The sequence below is a fragment of the Balaenoptera borealis genome (genome assembly GCF_965194805.1).
Source record: "Balaenoptera borealis genome assembly, chromosome: 10".
In the NCBI taxonomy this organism is placed as follows: Eukaryota; Metazoa; Chordata; class Mammalia; order Artiodactyla; family Balaenopteridae; genus Balaenoptera; species Balaenoptera borealis.
Window position 1 is genome coordinate 71,235,951 of NC_138874.1, and position 21,101 is coordinate 71,257,051.

The following is a 21,101-nucleotide window of genomic DNA, read 5'->3' on the forward strand; positions in this document are numbered from 1 at the left end:
AGATTGGTGGTGAGGGAGGGGCCCCTCCAGGTGCAAAGGGACAGCTGTGACCATCTGCCTTGTGGGTCAGCTGCTGCCGTGGTATTACTGGAGTATTATATCCAGTTTATGTTAATCCCATGTATTTATTTATAGTCTGACTCAATCCCCAGAGGATTTATGATATCCAGATGAGATGCATGCAATAAAATAAAGAAATGAGATCAAGAAAAATAAAATTAAAAGAAGAAAGTCAATTCCTGGGGAATTAAGATCATAAATATGCAGTCCATAAAGACTTACAGTCAAACATCTACACCACGCCTGAGCTTTTTGGCTGCCATTGTGGAGTGGTAGGTAAGATAGTTCATATATTTATTCCTCACCCATCAATTATGCTTCTGCCAAGGAGCAGAAGTGCTTGAGAGCAGGGACATAGGGAGAACAAAGCAGGTGGTCCCTCCCAGCAGCTTACTCTGCCTCGTCACACCTTCAAGCCACCCCCATTGTGAGTTTTTAAAGATCAGGTCCGATCATGTCATGTCCCTGATTAAAAACCATCATTTGTTCCTACACTGTCCAGAAGAGGACTCAGACCCACGACCACAGTGCAGGGAGCCTGACTCTCACTGTTTTTCTAAGTTTCTCTCCTGTGACAATCTTGCACAGTGTTTGCTCCAAATGGGCCCACTTCCATATTTTATCGTAATGTACCCTGTCTTCTCCCATCTCTACCTTTGGGCAAATGTGGTCCCATCTGCTTGGAAGAGCCTCCCCCTCCCATCAGACCAACTGCTTCTCCTGTACTTTAAAAACACTGTCCCTTCTGAAAGCCCTTTCCTGCCTGGCCATGGCCCCTGTGGCTACAGTTAACTATTTTTAATTCACAGTGGCCATGTCTATGCGGGACAAGCCTAAGGGAGAGGGAAGGGCTGGTGTTGATTATGTTACCTGTGAGTCACATTCAGCCCAACAGTGGGCACCTACTGACAAGTCCCGGTGTGACTCCCAAGAGAGCCGAGGTGAGCAGGTGTGTGCAGCATCCCAGAGCACAGGGATGTGGTCACGGTTGCCTTCCGGAAGATCCCAGTGTGGGCCCAGATAGCACCCAGTGACGTCTTGAGAGCTCAGGCCAAGGGTTCTGCTCTAGTCGTGGGCAGCGACGTGCTGCTCCCGGCCAAAGTGGCCTTGTCTCTCTCCTTACAGCCTAAAGAAGGAACCCTCCCCGTAAGCTCCAGCCCCCATTTGTTATCTCTACTTGAAATGCCAGTTTCAGTGTCCAGGCTTTCTCAGTGCTAGACATTATTTGGAGTCAAGGAGGCTGAATTAGTTTGCCAGCGTTGCCTTAGCAAAATACCACAGGCTAGGGGCTTCACCAACAGATATTTATCTTCTCACAGTTCTGGAGGCTGGAAGTCTGAGATCAAGGTGTCTGCAGGTTTGGTTTCTCCGTGGCTTGTAAATGGCCGTCTTCTCCACGAGAGCATCCTTAGGATCTTTTCCTCTTCCTATGAGAACACTGACTCGATTCGATTAGTGCACACTCTAACAGCCTTGTTTAGTTTAATTACCTTTTTAAAGGCCCTATCTCTAAAATACAGTCATACTCTGAGGTGCTAGGAGTTGGGGCTTCAACATACGAATTTGGGGGGAACACGAGTCAGTCGGTAACAGCAACCTCAAGTCTCAAAATGTGTTCAGGGGAAAATGTTTCCATGCGTCGCAGTCCTCCAAGGTAGATCCTCACATTCGTCTCTCATCCAGACCCCTTCTCGTAATTCCTACCCTTCTGCTCCTGCCCGAGGAGGTCTGTGTCTCCATGAGCCTCACCTCTGAGGACGACAATCGCGGAAACCTGGGGAGACGTGGCTGAGTTCAGGAAAGGTCAGCGTGGTGGTCCTTCCCATCCGTCTGAGTCTCACAGAGGCTCTGATGCCCAAGAAGGAGAAAAAGAGGAGGGAAGCTGGCTTCTTTGAGAAGGCCTGGTACCTGCAGTTCCGAAGCTTTTGTCCTTTGCTACACGGGAGTGTCTTTTTTTTAAAGTAGTCAGTCTCATGACAATTGAATTTAATAAAAACAGCACAGTTTAAAAAAAACAAATTAGAAACCACTGTTCATCTTAGAAATTAATATGTGAGTGAATTTAACAAGAGATGAATTGCGCTGTGGTGATCTGGTCCCTCTTCACCCACTCCAAGCACCAGTTGTTTGTCATTATTGCTGGAAATATGATTATTACTCTGGTATTGCTTGACATTTATTAAGAATCCAGGGGCTATGTCTCCATAGTAGAGAAAAGTGCAATTATCTGGGCACTTGGAGAAAAGAGCATTTCCTGGCCTGAGTCATCCAAATAGGTATCTTCCAAAGACACCTTGACTATGGCTTGATGCAGACCCAGGCCGTTCTGTCCCTTGGTTCCTGTTTACCTTCTTCATAACCAACTGCTAACATTTTACGGGTGCACATGTAGGTATTATACAAGATTTACCAACAAACAGGGAAAACATTTCATTGTTTTCTCATTAACTGCTTCTATCCTTTAACTAAAGCCAGGTGTCCAGTAAGAACTGATATTTGAAGGCAGATATATCACCCTTATGTAGAGAAGACGTAATAGAAAAATTGCATATGTGATCTGTTTATTGAATGTTTCACAACCAGGAAAACATTGAATTTCAGACGGGTTTAAACATGGCAGTGGAAGTGAGGGCCAGAACTGCCCAGCTCCTGACCCTTGTTCTTTGCAGACCCAGAAGTCTTATACCTGGCCCTATATCTGACCGTCAGCAGTGTTTTACTCTGGGCAGGAAGTGACCAGCTGCAGAGAATTTAGCTCAGAGGAGTGCCAAAATCAATGAGCTTCATTTCAGTCTCTCAAACTTTCATCTATCGTTGTCTCCATTTGCCAGACCCTTGGGAACAGGGATGGACATTGTCCTTGAGGAGCTTATTCTAGTGGGGGTTCAGGTTGGGAACCTAGCCGCTGTAATGTGGAGCACCACCTCTGCAGGCTTTACGCTCTGCCGTGGGGCCCTGAGGAGGCGTGCTGGGAAAGAGAAGAGCATTCTTGATAATTACCAGTTACACGATCACGACAAAGGGCTCACACAGACATGGTTTCCTCGGTTGCTCACTGCCAGCCAACTACATGACACTGTTAATCCAATCCCTCATCCTCTCAGCCTGCACCAGTGGAGGAGAGGTGACCAGTGTATTTGTTTTATAATTTGGGCTATAATCCATTAAGCTTGTTATTTATCTTGTTGCTCAAATTGTTTGACCTTTGTGCTCATAATATTTAATTGATCTCACACTTGCTTTCACTTAGCTCTGTTGATCTTTTTTCACAGATCACAAATACGAATCCAAATGAATTTTATGTATTTTAATGCAATTCCACTATAACCCTTCCTGACATTTTTGGTGTGTGTATTATTCAGGAAAAGTTATGTTACAGTAACAAACACCCCCAAAACTAATTGCCCTAAAATAGCAAAGGTTTATTTCTCAGGTGTGCTACACGTGCATTGTGAGTTGGTTGGGAGTCTTCTGTGCCTTAACCTCGCCCAGTGATACCAGCTCACGGAGTAGCCGTTGTCTAGAACTTTGAGCACTGCCATGGCAATTAAAAAAGAGCTTAGCAAACAGAGCATGAGCCCTTAAAGTTTCGGCACACCTCTCCCTGGCCTCACCTATGGCTCAAAGGTGGCAGGAAGGGTGAATCATGCCATGTAGCTACAGGAGGAGAGAACTGGAAATACTTGGCAAACAGCACTAATGACCAAGGCCCTATATTTTTTTTCAGTTTTTCTTTTCCATGCAAAATCTGTACACATTTAATTGTTGTTATTGTTAGCATATTATTTTCTAACCTCCTTTAAAAAAAATCTCAGTACATCAAAAACCTGGTTCCATATCCTCAAAACTTTTTTGACACCAGGACTGCCGTGAACGGTTGTGTAGGTTATGCACAAGGGCATCTGGCCAGCGTGGCAAAAATTAGCTGAAATCCAGCCTTTGTCCCACTATTCAAGTTATCCAAGCAGGTCCAAGATGGCATCTGCCCAAAGGGGACACAAAGGTGCTGTATGGGCTAGTGGTGGCCCTTTGTGAGCATAATTTGTGGTGACTGCATAATGCTCTACAGTAAGGATGAACCATCCCTCCATGTGTTGATATTTACATTGTTTCATCTTATGCTGCTATAAATAGGATGGTGGAAAATATTGTCCAGTGAGTATTTGTGCATATATCTTATGATTTCCTTAGTATAAGTGACTAGCAGTGAAAATTGTGAGACAAAGGATTAAAATGACATGCATATGTGTCAGCACATGGTAGATACAGTGGCATTTCTTACTACTGAGTTTAGTTCCAGACCCGACACGTGCCGTGCTTGGCTGGAGAGTCCAGGATCTGCAACTGTAATGTTGGTACTAAGTTTCCAAGCAGGATCTGAGAGGCTGTGTTTAGATATTGGTCTTTCTCCTTTCTGGCTAGACCATACAACTGTAATTACAGGACTAATGATGCTTTAAACAAACAATGTAATGACTGTCATCAGTGACAGCAGGCACTTCCTGTGGGAGAGCTTGGGCAGGAGGGTCACCAGCAGCTGGCCAGCCCCAGGGGTGCCCCTGGCAAAGCTGGGCACCATCAAGCTGAGGTCAGCTCACTTAAAGGTGACCCTCCAGGTAGGCTGTGCCTTGTTCCCCATTCCAAGATCTGATCTGTGTCCTGTAGCCAAACCCTTCCCTAAGGAGGCACTGGGACAGCAAGGCAGAGCCTCTTTAAACCAGATCTGCTTTCGCTCTCAAATCTCCAAACGGCCTTCTGAGGCCCTTGGTCCTACTTCAAAGGTTCTCAAACTCTTTAACACACAGGCAGTTGCTACGCAAAGGCTATTTTGCTCCGATAAGCAATGCAGAGCTTTGCTCTGAATTTGTTGCCCATCGATGTGCCATATTCACTGCTGCCCAGGCAGATGGGCCTCTGCCCTTGAACCGCCCTCCTCTTGTCTCCACATCCTGAGTGTGACAACTTTCCAGGGCATGAAAGCTCTCAAAAGCAATTGCAAAGTAATGTTTGCTTAGCACTGTGGCAACACACAGGGTGGAAACCACGTGGGAGAGACTCACGTGATGGCAGAATCCAAGAAGTCATCTTCCAGCACTGCCAACCCCCTTATTGCTGGAGTCACTTATCTCACTTGTCCTCAGCTTCCTCTTCTGTAAAATGGGGATAATAATAATACAGGTTTGTCAGGTGGCTAAATATTAAATGTGATAATGCGTATGGAAACTCCTTTGTCAGCTGTAAAGTGCTATGTGCAAATTAGTTAACTGGATGTAATGTTGAGAGAACGGACCAAGGGATAACAAATATTTGGACTATCAGCACTTTTATATAACTCATCAGGTAAGGTCCCTGGTCAGGTCCCTCTCCCATCCTCCTAATCCACTATTCCAAGCCTTCACCCCTGCTCAGCGCTCAGGGGAAGCAGAGCCATCTTCCCCTTTACCCTGGAACTGGAAGCCATCAAGTGTGAAGCACCTCACTCTCTAGTGTTCTGCTCACACACTCATCCACATCTGCACCCATCCTCAAGTCCTTCCATCCAGCTTCCAAGCATGAGCCCTTCCTCATGGCTGAGGTCAGCCTCTACATGGGCTGCTGATTCCATCCTCTCTTCTCTTCTCCCGTGGAACCTGTGCCACCTTCCTCTTCCCTTTGCTTTTCAACCTTCTCCCATCTACTGCCAAGCTCCCCACAGCCTAGCAATACACTTGCGTTGTATCCTTCCTCTTATATTTCATGGCCCTACTCCCACCTCTTTTTTTCTCTTCTTCAGATTCAGGTTTCTTGAATGAGTTGGCAGCATTCATCGTCTCCGTTTCCTTATCTCCAGATTTCTAGTTGACTCGCTGCCGTCTAATCATTCCTCTGAAATAACTTGTAGAAGTTACCAAAGACCAATTTCTATAGACAAATCCAAGACATTTTCAGGCTTCATCCTACAGGACTTCTCTGATGCATTCACTGTGGTTAAACAGCCCTGGGTCTCCATGACATTTCTCTTTCTGATTTTCCTTAAACTTTTCTAACCCTTCTTCTCCTATCCTAAACTTTGCTAGTGTTCTCCGGTTTCTGACCTTGACTCATCAAGCTCCTCTCTGCATGTACTCTCCATGAGGCATCTTATCATCTCTCAGGGTTTAGTTATCATTTGATTGCTGATGGCTCACAGACCTATATAGAACTTGGAACTCTCACTTGAGCTTTCTTCTAGGGATGTCCAGCTGTACCACTGACGCTTCAAATTCAACATGTCCTCATATCACTTAAACTTGCTCTTTCTCTTGTTCTTGTGATATCTATTAATTTTTCTTAGCTTATCTTATTTGATTCGTTCCATTAGGCAAACTAGAAATTTTAGAGTAATTCTTACCCTCTCATACAGTCACCAGTTTATCCCAATTTTATTTTCCATGTTGTTCTTGAATTTGACTCCTCTACTTCACCCATTCCACCCTGTGAGCCCTCACTTGTGCTGTCATGATAGTGTCCTAAGGGAGCTCCCTACTTTTAGTCTTGTCTTCATTAAATCCATCCTTCAAATTGCTACCAGAGCGAGTTAGCAAAAATGCTAATGGGACCACATCAGGCTTCTATTTAAAACCTCTCATTCGAGATTCAGCTAAAGCAGCATCTCAACCAGGGAGCCTTCACTGAACACCATGGTTTCCTCTTCTTTGTGCTGACTGTGACCTGTGTCACCATGTCCCAAACATAGCTCTGTCTCAACGTTGGCCATGTCGACACATAATTATATGCTCTTCCCCTGGACTCCACAAGAGCAGATGTGGGGCTCGTCTTTGTACTGCAGGGCCTGGAAAATGGTGGGTGGACAATGGCTATTTGTTGAACTTAACAACAGAGAGAAGATTTGAGGGTAGACATGGAATATCCGAGCAAGGGTGTAAACAACACTGGGCTGCAGCTATTGTGGATAGGGTCTTTATTTGAAGAGGAAATATGATTTATAACTGAAATCATATAGCATTTTCTATAACTGTTAATTCAGAAGAGACCATCTAGGTCAAATTTTTCAACTGATCTTACCCATGACTTACACCCACATAGTCTCTGGGTGACCCTTTTATGAAGTTTCATTTTACTGTCTCATCTTATCGCTATAATATCTCTTTGGACTAGACAGAGGAGGTACTATTACCTTCATTTTATAGATGATAAATCAAATTGGAAATAGTAAGTGATTTGCCCATGGAATGTGGCTGGTAAGGGCCAGGAACCAAGCTGTCTGGACTTTGATTCTACCTGAAACACTCTGATTTAGCAGCACTCAGAACAGCATGAAAGTCTGAATATCTTTTCATATATCTTGCCGGAGTGTCCCTGCCTGAAACTCCCCCACTTAACCCCCTGGAATGATCCATACCAGGCCTGTTCTTCAGTGAGATAGCACATTCGTTGTTTGACGGGGGCTGCTCTGTGTCCAAGTTCCCCCACGAGTTCTCTTCTCCCGCCGCACATCTCCAAAGCATCATATTAGAAAAAAGACTGGGCTTTCGCCTTAGATGTAAAATTAGATGTAAAATTAGTCAAATTTGTCAGCATTTTATGTCACTTGCGCTGCTCGTAATGATTGTTACTTGTAAATGTGTATAAACGTGTAACAGCAATATTAAGGAAAATTTTGTAAACAAAAAAAAGAAGAAGAAAGAAAGAAAGAAATCCCTATTCCCACTACTCCAAAACAGTTACTGGGGTTTTAAAAATTATATTGTTTCCATAGTTTTGAGTCTTTGCTGGTAAATACTTTTTTATTTTATTGAAGTATAGCACACATAGAAAAAAAGTGTTCCAATCATAAATACACAAATTTAAGAATTTTCATGGAGTGAACATGTGACCACTACCCAGATTAAAAAATACAACATTGACGGCTCCCCAGAAGCACCCCCCACTCCATGCCCGATTCTAGTCTCTAGCACCCCCAAAGTAGCCAATTTCCTGGCAGCTAATATCATACATCAGTTTTCCACATTTTACTTTTATGTGTGTGAAATAACATATCATATGCTCTTCTTTCTGGCTTATTTCATTCCAAACTGTGTGAAATTTATCCATGTCTTTTCATGAAGTAGTAGTTCATTCATTTTCATAGCAATTGACCAACATTTTCATAGAGTTCTCAGACTTTTTGGTCTCAAGACCAGTTTACCCTCTTAAAAATTATTGAGACTTCAAAGAGCTGTTGTTTATATCGATTGTATCTATTGATATTTACCATGTTAGAAATTAAAACAGAATTTTAAAAATAAGGCATTAATTCATTTTAAGACAGCAGTAATAAATCTATTATATGTAAGCATAAATAGCATTTTTAATAAATAACTATAATTTTCAAAACAAAAAATTGTGAAAAGAGTAGTACTGTTTTATATTTTTGCGAATTCCTTAATATCTATCTGGCTTAGTAGAAGACAGCTAGATTCTCATATCTGCTTCTTTATTCAATCAGTTGTAATATTTTTAATAAATAACTATAATTTTCAAAACAAAAAATTGTGAAAAGAGTAGTACTGTTTTTTTGTTTTGTTTTGTTTTTAAAACTTTGGGTTTATTTATTTATTTATTTAATTTATGGCTGTATTGGGTCTTCGTTTCTGTGCGAGGGCTTTCTCTAGTTGCGGCAAGTGGGGGCCACTCTTCATCGCGGTGCACGGGCCTCTCACTACTGCGACCTCTCTTGTTGCGGAGCACAAGCTCCAGACGCGCAGGCTCAGTAGTTGTGACTCACGGGCCTAGTTGCTCCGCGGCATGTGGGATCTTCCCAGACCAGGGCTCGAACCCGTGTCCCCTGCATTGGCAGGCAGATTCTCAACCACTGCGCCACCAGGGAAGCCCAGTAGTACTGTTTTATATTTTTGCAAATTCCTTAATATCTATCTGGCTTAGTAGAAGACAGCTGGATTCTCATATCTGCTTCTTTATTCAATCAGTTGTAATACTTTTTTTTTTTTTTTTTGGTTGAAATACATGAAGAAAATCTGGTCTTTCACAGATATGTAGTTAGAAAAGAAAGGAGTATTTTAATAGAATTTTCAGAAAATTATAGGTATTCTTCTTTGATACTACACCAAAATTCAACAAGTAGTAGTTTCTGAAAGGTTACTTGAAACTTTTATCAGTGAAATTTTTGTACTCTGTTACAGTAAAATGTATTGATTATCTTGTACTTTGAATGGATATTTTAACCCATACATGATTTGTAACATGCATTGGAGCATGCAAGTAACATACAATGAGAATATTGGTTCCCTGAGTTATGAGATCTCCCAAACGTTGACATGTTTCATTATGCAATATGGAAAAATCATATTCATGTACCACCAATCTTATCAGAAAAATATTTATCTACTGAGAAACTGTCAGGCTCACAGAGGCAGTTACAAGCTTTTCAACATTCTAATATTCGAAATTTGAAAGCCCAAATTTCATCATAGGCAGAAAATACTGTCAGTGGTTTTATTTGATATGACAGGTTCACTTTGTTCATTTTCAAGAAAAGATCTGCCAAATATCCAAGTGTTCATAACTTTAGTTTTGTCTGTCAGTCATTCTTTCAAATAAAAGTGATGTTCTATGACAAAAGCAACTAGTTCAGCTCACAACTCTAACCATTATACAAGTGCTTTTCCTTGAAATGACCATCATGGTTTTTGGTATTCAGAAGTGCTTTATGCAGATTTCCCATTTATCACACAGATTATTAAAAAAGACTGTATTCAAAGATTGAGATTTCATAAAATTAATCATTTGTACTGTTTCATCAATGACATTCTTTTTTTTTTTTCAAAGTTGTACTTCTATGTAGCAGGACCCTTTTATTTTTCCATTTTATTTATTTTTTTAATAAATTATTTTATTTATTTATTTTTGGCTGCGTTGCATCTTCGTTGCTGCACGCAGGCTCTCTCTAGTTGCGGTGAGCGGGGGCTACTCTTCATTGTGGTGTACGGGCTTCTCATTGCGGTGGCTTCTCCTGTTGTGGAGCACGGGCTGTAGGTGCACAGGCTTCAGTAGTTGCAGCACACGGGCTCAGTAGTTGTGGCTCGCGGACTCTAGAGCACAGGCTCAGCAGTTGTGGCACATGGGCTTAGTTGCTCCTCGGCATGTGGGATCTTCCCAGACCAGGGATCAAACCCATGTTCCTTGCATTGGCAGGTGGATTCTCAACCACTGCGCCACCAGGGAAGCCCCATCAATGACATTCTTAAGTGAAGATTTTTTTTTTTTCCTATGAGTTCCTAGTGGTGAGGACTACATATAATGATTATTTTGCAAATTGTAGATTCACATGCAATGGTAAGAAATAATACAGAGCGACCCCATGTACCCTATATCCAGTTTCCCACAATGGTATCATCTTGCAAAACTGTAATACAGTATCACATTACGAAACATTTCCATCACTACAAGTTCTCATGTTGCCCTTTTGGGATTGTCTTTTCTTACTCAGCATAATTCTGTTCAGATTCATCCAGGTTGTTGCATGTATCAACAGTTCATTCTTTTTTATTGCTGAGTGGTGTTCCATGGTATGGATGTTTCATAGTTTCTTTAATCATTCACCTATTGAAGGTCATCTGGGTTGTTTCCAGTTTTTGTCTATTATGAATAAAGCTTCTATAAACATTCACGTACAGGTTGTTGTGTGAGTATAAGTTTTCATTTCACTGTGATAAATCCCCAGAGGTTACAACTGCTGGATACTATGGTAGTTGCCTAGATTTGAAAAAAATCTACTGACCTATTTTCCAGAGTGGCTGTACCATACATTCCACCAGCAATGTATGAGTGATCAAGTGGCTCTGTATCATCACCAGCATTTGGTGTTGTCACCTCTTAATTTTAACCATTCAGATAGGTGTGTAGTGATTTCTCATTGCGGTTTTTATTTTCATTTTCTTAATGGATAATGGTGTAGAACATAGTGCTCATGTGCTTCATTGCGAGCTGCATGTCCCCTTTATGTCTATTCATGTCTTTTGTGCATATTCTAATGGGATTTTTTTTTTCTGCTGTTGAGATTTAAGAGTTCTTCATACTAGTCCTTTGATTGATGTGACTTGCAAATATTTTCTCCTAGATTGTAGCGTATTATTACATCATTTTTATGTGGGTTTTTTGTGGAGCAAAAGGTTTTAATGATGATGAGATCCAATTCATTATTTTTTTTCTTTTATGCTTTTGGTGTAAAATCTAAGAACTTCAGCAATTTGTTGAATGAGAGCAATAAAAGCAGACATCTTTGGTTTGTTTCCAGTCTTAGAGAGAAAGCATTTATTGTTTCACATTAAATATAATGTTAGCTATGGGGTTTTGTAGATGATCTTTATTACGTTAAGGTAGTTCCCCTCTATTCCTGGTTTTCTGAGAGTTTTATTATGAATGAATGTTGAATTTTTTCAAATGCTATTCTGCATCAATTGATATAATCATGTCATTTTCTTCTTTAACCTACTAATATGGTAGATTATATTGATTGCTTTTTGGGTATTTACCAGCTTTGTGTTCCTGGAATAAACCCACTTGGTCATTGTATGTAATTCTTTTTATGCATTGCTAAGTTCTATTTGCTAATATTTTGTTAAGAATTTTTATATCTCTATTACAATAGCCAGGACATGGAAGCAACCTAAGTGTCCATTGACAGATGAATGGATAAAGAAGATGTGGTGCATATATACAATGGAATATTACTCAGCCGTAAAAAGAAACGAAATTGAGTTATTTGTAGTGAGGTGGATGGACCTAGAGAGTGTCATACAGAGTGAAGTAAGTCAGAAAGAGAAAAACAAATACCGTATGCTAATACATATATATAGAATCTTAAAAAAAAAAAAAAAACACAAACTGGTTCTGAAGAACCTAGGGATAGGAGAGGAGTAAAGACGCAGACATAGAGAATGGGCTTGAGGACACAGGGAGAGAGAAGGGTAAGCTGGGACGAAGTGAGAGAGTGGTATGGACATATATACACTACCAAATGTAAAATAGATAGCTAGTGGGAAGCAGCCGCATAGCACAGGGAGATCAGCTCGGTGCTTTGTGACCACCTAGAGGGTGGGATAGGGAGGGTGGGAGGGAGACGCAAGAGGGAGGGGATACCAGGATATGTGTATATGTATAGCTGATTCACTTTGTTATACAGCAGAAACTAACACACCATTGTAAAGCAATTATACTCCAATAAAGATGTTAAAAAAAGAAAAAAGAAAAAAGAAAGAATTTTTGCATCTCTATTCATGAAAGATAGGTTTATTTTCCTGTACCCTATTTGTCTGGTTGTGGTGTAAAAGTATAAGGGTATTGCTAGCTTCATAAAACAAATTGGGAAGTGTACCAATTTTTTCTATTTTCTGGAAGATATTTTGTAAAATTTATGTTAATTCTTGCTTAAATATTTTGTAAAATACTCAAGCAAAATCATATGGACCTGGAAATTTATTTGGGGGGCGTATTTAAATTATGAATTCAATTTCCTTAACTGTTATAGTCTATTCCAATGATCTATATTATATTGGTTAAGATATGGTAATTTATGTTTTTGCAAAGAATTTGTCCATTTAATCTAAGTTGTCACATTTATGTGTATGTAGTTATTTGTAATATTCCCTTGCTATCTTTTTGATGTCTGCGGGGTCTGTAGGGATAGCCTCTATTTCATTCTTTATATTGGCAATATGTGTCTTCTTTTTATCTTTGTCAGTATTTCTACAGGTTTGTAAGTTTTATCGATCTTTTCAAAGAAGCAGTTTTGTTTCAATGATTTTCTCCATGTTCTTCTGTTTTTAATTGCATTGATTTCTGCTCTTACTTTTGTTATTTCCTTCCTTCTGCTTGCTTTGGGTTTATTTTTCTCTTTTATTCTAGTTCCTTGAGTGGGATCTTAGATTGACTTAAAATGTTTACTCTTTTTTTTTTTCAGATAAGCTCTATGATACAAAACATTTTAAGATTACATCATTTAAAAATATTTTAATTTAAGATCTTTTCATCTTTATTAGGGTAAAATTGTATATATTTAAGATTCACAACTTGATGTTTTGATGCACATATACATTGTGAAATAATCACCACAATCAAGGTAATTCACAGTTACCTTTTACTTTCTGATGGACCACTTAAGTTCTAACTTCTTAACAAATTTCGAATATATAGTACAATATTGTTAACTAGAGTCAACAATGCTGTACATTAGATTTTCAGAACTCACTATTTTGCATGACTGAAGCTCTGTATCCTGTAATCAACATATCCCCATTTCTGCCTCTCCCCAGCTCCTGGAAACCACCATTCTACTCTCTACTTCTATGAATTTGACTATTTTAGAGTCCATATATAAGTGAGATCATGCAATGTTCTGGCTTATTTCACTTAGCATAGTGTCCTCCAGGGTCATCTATGTTGTTGCAAACAGCACAGTTTCCTTCTTTTTAAAGGCTGAATTTTATATATACATAAAACTTATATATATAATGAACTGTATGATGATGGTTTTTTTTCTTTTGTTCTGTTAATGTGATGTATCACCTTGATTGATTTGCATACATTGAACCATCCTTGCATCCCAGGGATAAATCCTACTTGATCATGGTTTATGATTCTTGTAATGTGCTGTTGAATTCTGTTTGCCAGTATTTTATGGAGGATTTTTGCATCTGTGTTCATCAGGGATATTGCTCTTTAATTTTCTTTTTTTGTGGTGTCTTTGCCTGACTTTGGTATTAGAGTGATGCTGGCCTCATATGATGAGTTAGGAAGTATTCCCTCTTCTTCTATTTTTTGGAAATTTAAGAAGGTTTGGTATTAATTCTTCTTTGAATATTTGATAGAATTCTCCTGTGAAGCCATCCGGTCCTGGGCTTTTCTTTTTTGAGAAGTATTTGATCACTAATTTAACCTCCCTATTTGTTATTGGTCTGTTCAGATTTTCTAAAACTTAACTCTTTTCTAATGCATGCATTTGGTGACATATATTTCTCTCTCAGCATTGTTTTAGCTATGCGACAAATTTTGATACATACTGTACTATGTATTTTTAGAAATTTCCCTTGAGACTTACTTTTTGATCCATGTATTATTTAGAAGTATATTGTTTAGTTCCCAAGTGTTTGGAGATTTCCTGTTACTGATTTCAGTTTGATTCTGTTATGATCAGAGAACATATTTTACAGGTTTTAATTTTTTAAAAATTTGTTGAGATTTGTTTTATGGTCCAACATGTAGTTTGTCTTGGTATATATTTTGTTGGGGCTTGAAAAATGTGTATTTTACTATTGTTGGGTGCACTATTCCATAAATGTGAGTTACTTGAACATTTTTTAGAATTCCATTTTAATTTATCTATTATATTCTAGATTTTCTAGTTATTCTTGGGAGGAAGATTTATCTGCTACAAGCTAGTTCATCGTAGCTGGAAGTGGAAGTAACCCATAAGCATGTATGTGAGTGTGTATGTGAATGTAACAGCATAGGTGATACATGTATTCATGAGGTTGTGATTGATTTGACCAACAAGTCCTGTAACTCTTACCTCCCCCGACAACTGGTCAGAGTAGAGAAGTTCTTATCTAAAATCACAGCTGTTATTAGCTGTTATTTAGTGCTTATCTAAAATCACAGCTGTTGTGACTTGTTTTGTCTCTTCTCCAGGACTTCGTGTCATGTATCGAGAACTACAGACGAAAAGGACAGGAACTATATGCATCTCTATACAAAGATCACGTACAGGTAAGAAACAAGGCAATTCCCTTCTTTGCACAGTAGACCAGAATCTACCTTGAACCTGAAATAAAGAATCATAAGAGCCTTTGGTTTAAATTCTAAATTGGCTAAGCCAATAATTGGTCATCAATGAGTCAGTCCTACCTTCATGACCTGTGCCATGGGATTTGGACCCACACTGTCAGCAACTGAGGAGATAGGCAGTGTTTCCATCCACTTATCTACTCATTCATTCATTAGTAAATAGGCATCAATGCCCAGGGTGCCTGAGATCCTGTGCTAGGAGCTAGGGGCACGATTGTAAACACAGCAGACGTGGGCCTCACTCTCAGGTAGCTTACTCTAAAGGAGAGATATACATTAAATAAGTGCACAAATAAATAGATCATTATAACTTGGAAAGAGCAATAGACAGGGAAAATACAAGTATAACGGGAGAGTGTAACAAGGGGAAGACTTCAATTTGGGCAGATCAGAGGCCCTCTCCAAGGAAGTGATCTTTAAGTTGAAATCTGAAGAAGGAGGAATATGGGCTAAAGTATTTTAAGGAAGTGGTTTTGACTAAGGGGAGGGAATGTGTGAAGCTCCTGAGTCAGGAAAGCACTGGATGTCATCAGTTAAGTGGAAGAAGAGGAAGTAACTGGGATGACCTGAGCTGGGAAGGGACAAGGGTGAATGAAGATGAGGCAGGGCCAGAGCAAGCAGAGTGGCTTGCTGCCACTTTAGGGGTTTTGCATGTTCTCCTAAGGACAGTGGGTTGCCACTGATGAGGGTAGGTTTAGATGTTGAAAACCTCTCTCTAGGAGTGATTTCTGTACAGTCTAGGTAAAGAGCACTGGCTGTCATGTCAGGGAGATCTCTATTTGAATCTCAGGCCTGCGCCTTCCTAGGACTGAGACTAGTCTGAGCCTCAGGGTTCCCATCTTTAAGACAGGATAATACTGCCTACCTGTAAAGATTAAAGAGTGAGTATGGAACACCTAGACAGTGGCTGGCAGGGAATAGATGTCCCATATGTAGTTAATGAATGGCTAAGAAGTTGATTTTTAGGTGGTATTATTGTTGTTAACAAAAATTTTCTAAAATGATTGCTAGTAATAGAACACAACAATAGAATTAAAACTTGACAAATTATATTGTTACTTTACAATTTCTCTGTGCCAAAGCCTTGCTAGGTGTAGGAAAGGCAGAGATGATAATGATACTCCTCTGGTTGAAGGTTCTTAACACTCAGTAGAGGGACCAAGAGTAAAGAAATTAAAGCAGGGTGATAAGGCCAATATTAGGAAGTTCTACTACAAAGAGAGGAGCAGTGGGGTTTAAGGAACCATTGGGTGTGCCTGGGGTAAGGTGAGGGGTCAAGGAATGGTGAAACAGTAGTCCCCAAGTTCAAGGGAAACAAAATAGGCTCTGATCAACTTAAGCGAAGTAGCCTGATCCAATTCCCTCCATATGTGCTTGTTTGGGAGCCCACAACATGCCCCCACGAATAGGGATTTGTGAGATGCACAGCGTACACCCCAGAAACATACAGACTAGCAACACAGCCTCCCAGGTTGTGCTACATAAGGAGGTGGGCAATTTATTAGACATGCAGGGGTGGGAGAGGCGGTTTGGGGGTAGGTGCACTGCACTGCTGGATAGGTGTCCTGCTGGCTTATATTTGTGTGTTATCTGTGCCCCTTGGACAGGACCTCGCATGTGAGTGCCTTACTACTTGAATTCACCAACTTCATTCAGGACTAGCAGTATGGCTAATAAATTCAGCTGCCATTGGGGGAAAAATAAGATGAATCATTTAGGATTGTATCCTTTATTTAGGGATATCCCCATCACGCTTGTTCCATTTCAAGACAGAGGATGTTGTTTATCTAAACTTTCGAATCAGCATCTAGTCAAGAGTTTGACCATTTCTTTTCTTATGGTTGGAAAAGCCTGGAAGATTTGGTCATGGCTAGGAGAAATGTGCTCTGTGGTAACTGGTGGATTTCTGCTGAAATTTGAAAAACTGAAGGTTAATGGGGAAGGACAGAAGAACCTCGGCAGAGGCTCTGAGCCCATAAGGCAAGGGTCCAGCCTCCTGGAACATCAGTCTGGCTTATTTTCAGCAGCGGGCCTGACTGGAGCTCAGAGAATACTTTAGAAAGTGGTACAGAGTTTTACTGTTGATTGAAGTATTTTTGAGAAAATCAGCATTTTGAGGCTAATCCATGAGGATACTTTCCAAGTGTTTAAATATTTAAGACAGATTGTTTCGACGTTTAAAAGAATGCAGGTGTTATCACCGTCTACCAGAGATAATGGGGTCTGGAGTGTTCACCCGGCTTTCTTTTAAGGGGTAGTAGACTGTCCCGACGAAGGCCCCACTCCACTTCCAGAGAAGTCAAGTCCAAGTTCTGGAAAGAAATCAGCCTTGTGAAATATGCCATGTTCTTCAAGGACAGCTTCTCCTCATTACACTCCATGAGGTCCTTCCAAGAGGGTGGAGATAATGAGGTTCAAGGGCCCCCGCCCACACGGCTCTCAGTAACAGGTTGCGTAAGGCTTTTCCAACTGGGCATTTTACTTACACCTGAGAGGTCACTGGAGATGCAGGTGCTCACAGCATGACAAGATAGCGTCACCCAGTGCCCTGGAGGCTAACCCAAGCATCATCTGTATACCTCATCATCCCATCACCAGCAAATCGTGCAATTCTGATATTTAATCTCCCCAATTTCTCATCACTCCAGAAGTGCCGACGAAAACAGGTGCCTCTGCTCTGGCCCTGCCCAGATGCCCCTTTGCCATTTCCAGTTACATTTGTTCTCTTCTCTGTGGTCCGGCTGCTCTGGCTCTGCTCTGTGATATACCCAGGCCATCTGTTCTTATACTGAGTCCTCATCATACCTTACAGACGTGCCTCATTTTGTCTATATTTTTTTAAAAATTACAATTTTTACTGCTTAAAGTTCTATGCAAGATGCCTTCCACCCCAGAAATGGCCTTTCTTTTAGTGTGTGAGGGACACTGCCCTGTCCCCTCTCTTTTTGGCTGTCTGGGGGCCAACAGGCTGTTTCCATTTCTTGCTCAGTCTCTATATATCCATTACATTTTGGTAACAGCTCTTTCAGATGTAACTATCAGAAACTCAACTCAAACTGGCTTAGGCAACACATGAAATATTTTGAAAAATCCAGGAGAAGATCACACTTCAAGAAGAGCTGGATCCAGGTATTCAAACTCTGCTTTAAGGAATCTGCCTCCTCTCTCCCTCTCTCTCTTTTCTTTCTCTCTTTTTCACACACACACACACACATGTTCACGCAAACATAAACACACAAGTGTATGAGATTACTAATATGTTTGAGGCAACAAGGCACATGGAGGAGAGAGCTTTTGAGGCTGGAGTGAACTCATGCTCTGCTCCCCAGTCTATACATCCTGGAACCAAGCAGGGCTCATATAAAGGGTGGGAAATTATCTAACTTGCACAAAGGGACTGTCTCATTGCTGAGAGGCCTGCCTGTAGGCTGTGTATGCCTCAATGCAGATACATCAGGTGCCTTTTCCTGATGCACATAAGGTTGGCCAGCGCAATGTGGGCAGCCTTGAACGTGTACACATCCACCTGTCGGCAGTCTGCTCTATACGGGCTCTAGAGGCCACCAGTTCCAGTCCCAGAGAATGATGCTCACTAGTCCATCCTACAACCATTCATTACCCACTGAAGCCAGGGCTGGGGTCAGCTGCACCCCAGCACCGGGAACTGAAATTAGGGAAGGTCTGGTTGCCAAGAGGAAAGTCTCAGTGATGCTACCCAAGAGTTTCTATTCGGCTGAGAATCATAGCTGCCTCTAATACACCAGCATCCCTGCCCCTGTGTCTGGTGTGGCATTTGGCCCACTCGAGGTTTGAACTGAATGCGGACCTTACCTTGTGCAGAAGCATGGGCATTACAGAACACCTTGCAGGTTCAGGAACTCAGGACTTTTGCTTATTTAGTCATCTCATGTCCTTTGTCTTGGGACCACATGCAGCCTTCCATCATGGACTAAACAATCATTCATCTCTGAGGCATGAATGAGGGATCCTATCACTGACACACATCTGTCTAGCTGCAGATATTCAGACAACACATTTGCCCTGTGATGAAGACTCAGGCAGCCGTGAACCTCCAGGTTGCATAGGTGAAGCCTTAGGGTGGAAGGGATGCTCTTAAAAGACTAATTTGAAACCCCGGATGAACAACCCAATAGCTTGGGATTGTTCATCCTCTGTGAAGCTCAATATGGAATTACAAATGCAGCAGCAATCTCCTAGGAGCTGAAATATTTTCCCCAAACAAGTGTTCATTTCATATAACCAAATCCCTTATAAAAGGCTTTGGATAGTCATTATTTTTCTGGAGTTTTTTATTAAACAATTAGAGTACTTGTAAAATGCTATAACTATTTAGGATATGAATTTAAAATCTGTGGAGAAACAAAATAATCTTGTTTTGAAATAGAATTTGCTTTATTCACAATAATAATACTAACTGCTTAAGTTGGGTAAGGCACCGTATTAAACTCTTGAAAATATTGTCTCATTTGATCCTTACATAAACCCATGGTATTATTATTGTGGTAATATTATTAACAGAATTTGACTGATGAGGATGCTAAGTCTCCTTCAGATTAAACTGCTAGTGAAAAGCAGAAACATCGTGACAGCCCAGGTTCATCGGACACCAAAAGACCATGTACTTAGAACTATACCGTATGTCATGTTTTTGTGAGAATTTTCAAGTTCTGAGAACGATTTTCCCATTCAAAATGGTCTAGATCTAAGTCTGCCAGTCTTTGAAGTAATACTGGCAGAAATCAAGACTTAATGAAATGATACCAGGCCCTTAGGAAAAGAATCAAGCACGCAGGCTGAAGTGAAGGCTCTGGAATTAGACAGGCTGGGTTTCAGTCTTAGCTTGGTCACCGGTTGGTCCTTGGGGAAGTCACTTCTCCTCTCCTAGACTTGGTTCCTTCATGAGGATAATAGAAAGTACTTACAAGTTCCAAGACTCACTTATGGTGTCATTGTGTAGAGGAAATGAGATAGAGCAGGTGAGAGGCTCAGCCTCATACATGACAATGAGTTTCTTTTCGCTTTATGTTACGTTTGTGAGGTCTGTGCTTCTTGTCATTAACACTTTCACCTTTCAGTTTTCTGAAAAATTAAAATTAAAATGTAGGGCACATACCATCAAATATTTGAATAGTTGGAAGAGTTCACCCTGCAGACAAAGTTGATTCTGCTGTCCAAACTGAATTGAAATGTTACCTTGAGAGATGATGTAGGAAACTTCAGTGTGGCATACAAAAGCAATTTAGGGGTGTCGATGTATTTTGTAAAAGGTTTGAGTTATACTCTAGCAGAAGATATAACAGTCAAGTGCTATGTATGCAAACAATGAGGATTTCATAGATATTAGGATTATTTTCATTAACATCAAAGGTTTTAGCTTCTTTGAATATTCTCACCACACTTCCAGTCCAGACACCGGAAGGAGGGCTTTCAGCATCATTTTGAAGGGTAGGGGCCATGGTAAAATTCCCTGTCCATTTTGAAGGGTAGGGGCTGTGGTGAGGTTCTGTGTCCATTCTACCAAATAGCTGTCCAATCCTCTGATGAACAGTATGGGGACCTTTGGGACCTGTTACTTTCTGCACAGCACCCAGCAGTCACGAGGCTCTGCAGGCCAAAGGGCAGAGGGTTTTTTCCTCCTCGAAGCTGAATTCAATGGTCTCAAAGCTGAAAAACTGATTTCTTCTCCTGGCCTGGTCCTAGCTCCAGAGAGTACACTACACACCCTGAAGGTGCTTGGGGCTGCCTATAGGGGTGATTTTCCTCAGGCAATTATGGGGGGTTTGGTCTGTTCACCCCAGGAGGTTTGGGGCCAGGCTGGTGAGGAAATGTGTCCAGAGGTGACGCTGTACTTCTGCTTCCCAGAGGCGGAGATGTGGCAAAATCAAGGCAGCCAACGCCTGGGCCAGGATCCAGGAGCAGCTTTTTGGGGAGCTGGGCTTGTGGCGTCAGATGGCAGAAGCCACGCCCTGCTCCCGGTGGGAACTGGACTGGAGAGAAGGACCAGCTCGCATGAGGAAACGTATCAGACGCTTGTCTCCACTGGAGGCCCTGAGTCGAGAAAGGCTCAAGGTAAGAATTAGATGCAACAAGACAGGATGCTTCCAGACGGGCAGTGTGTAGGGAGGTGTCTCCTTAGCTTTTCCATCTGATGTTGTTTCCATCAGGAGTACTTTGGCATGGACAGGTAGGAGAGATAA

The 21,101-nt window shown here is 41.1% G+C and overlaps 1 protein-coding gene across 1 annotated transcript in view; it reads left to right on the top strand.

Moving 5' to 3' along the window:
* Positions 1 to 21,101, top strand: part of WDFY4 (WDFY family member 4) — a 260,133-nt gene that overhangs the window by 138,840 nt on the left and 100,192 nt on the right. The window contains exons 39-40 of the mRNA XM_082407126.1: positions 14,728 to 14,805; positions 20,767 to 20,973. Coding sequence (XP_082263252.1) covers positions 14,728 to 14,805; positions 20,767 to 20,973 — 285 coding nt within the window. The remainder of the gene's footprint in view (positions 1 to 14,727; positions 14,806 to 20,766; positions 20,974 to 21,101) is intronic.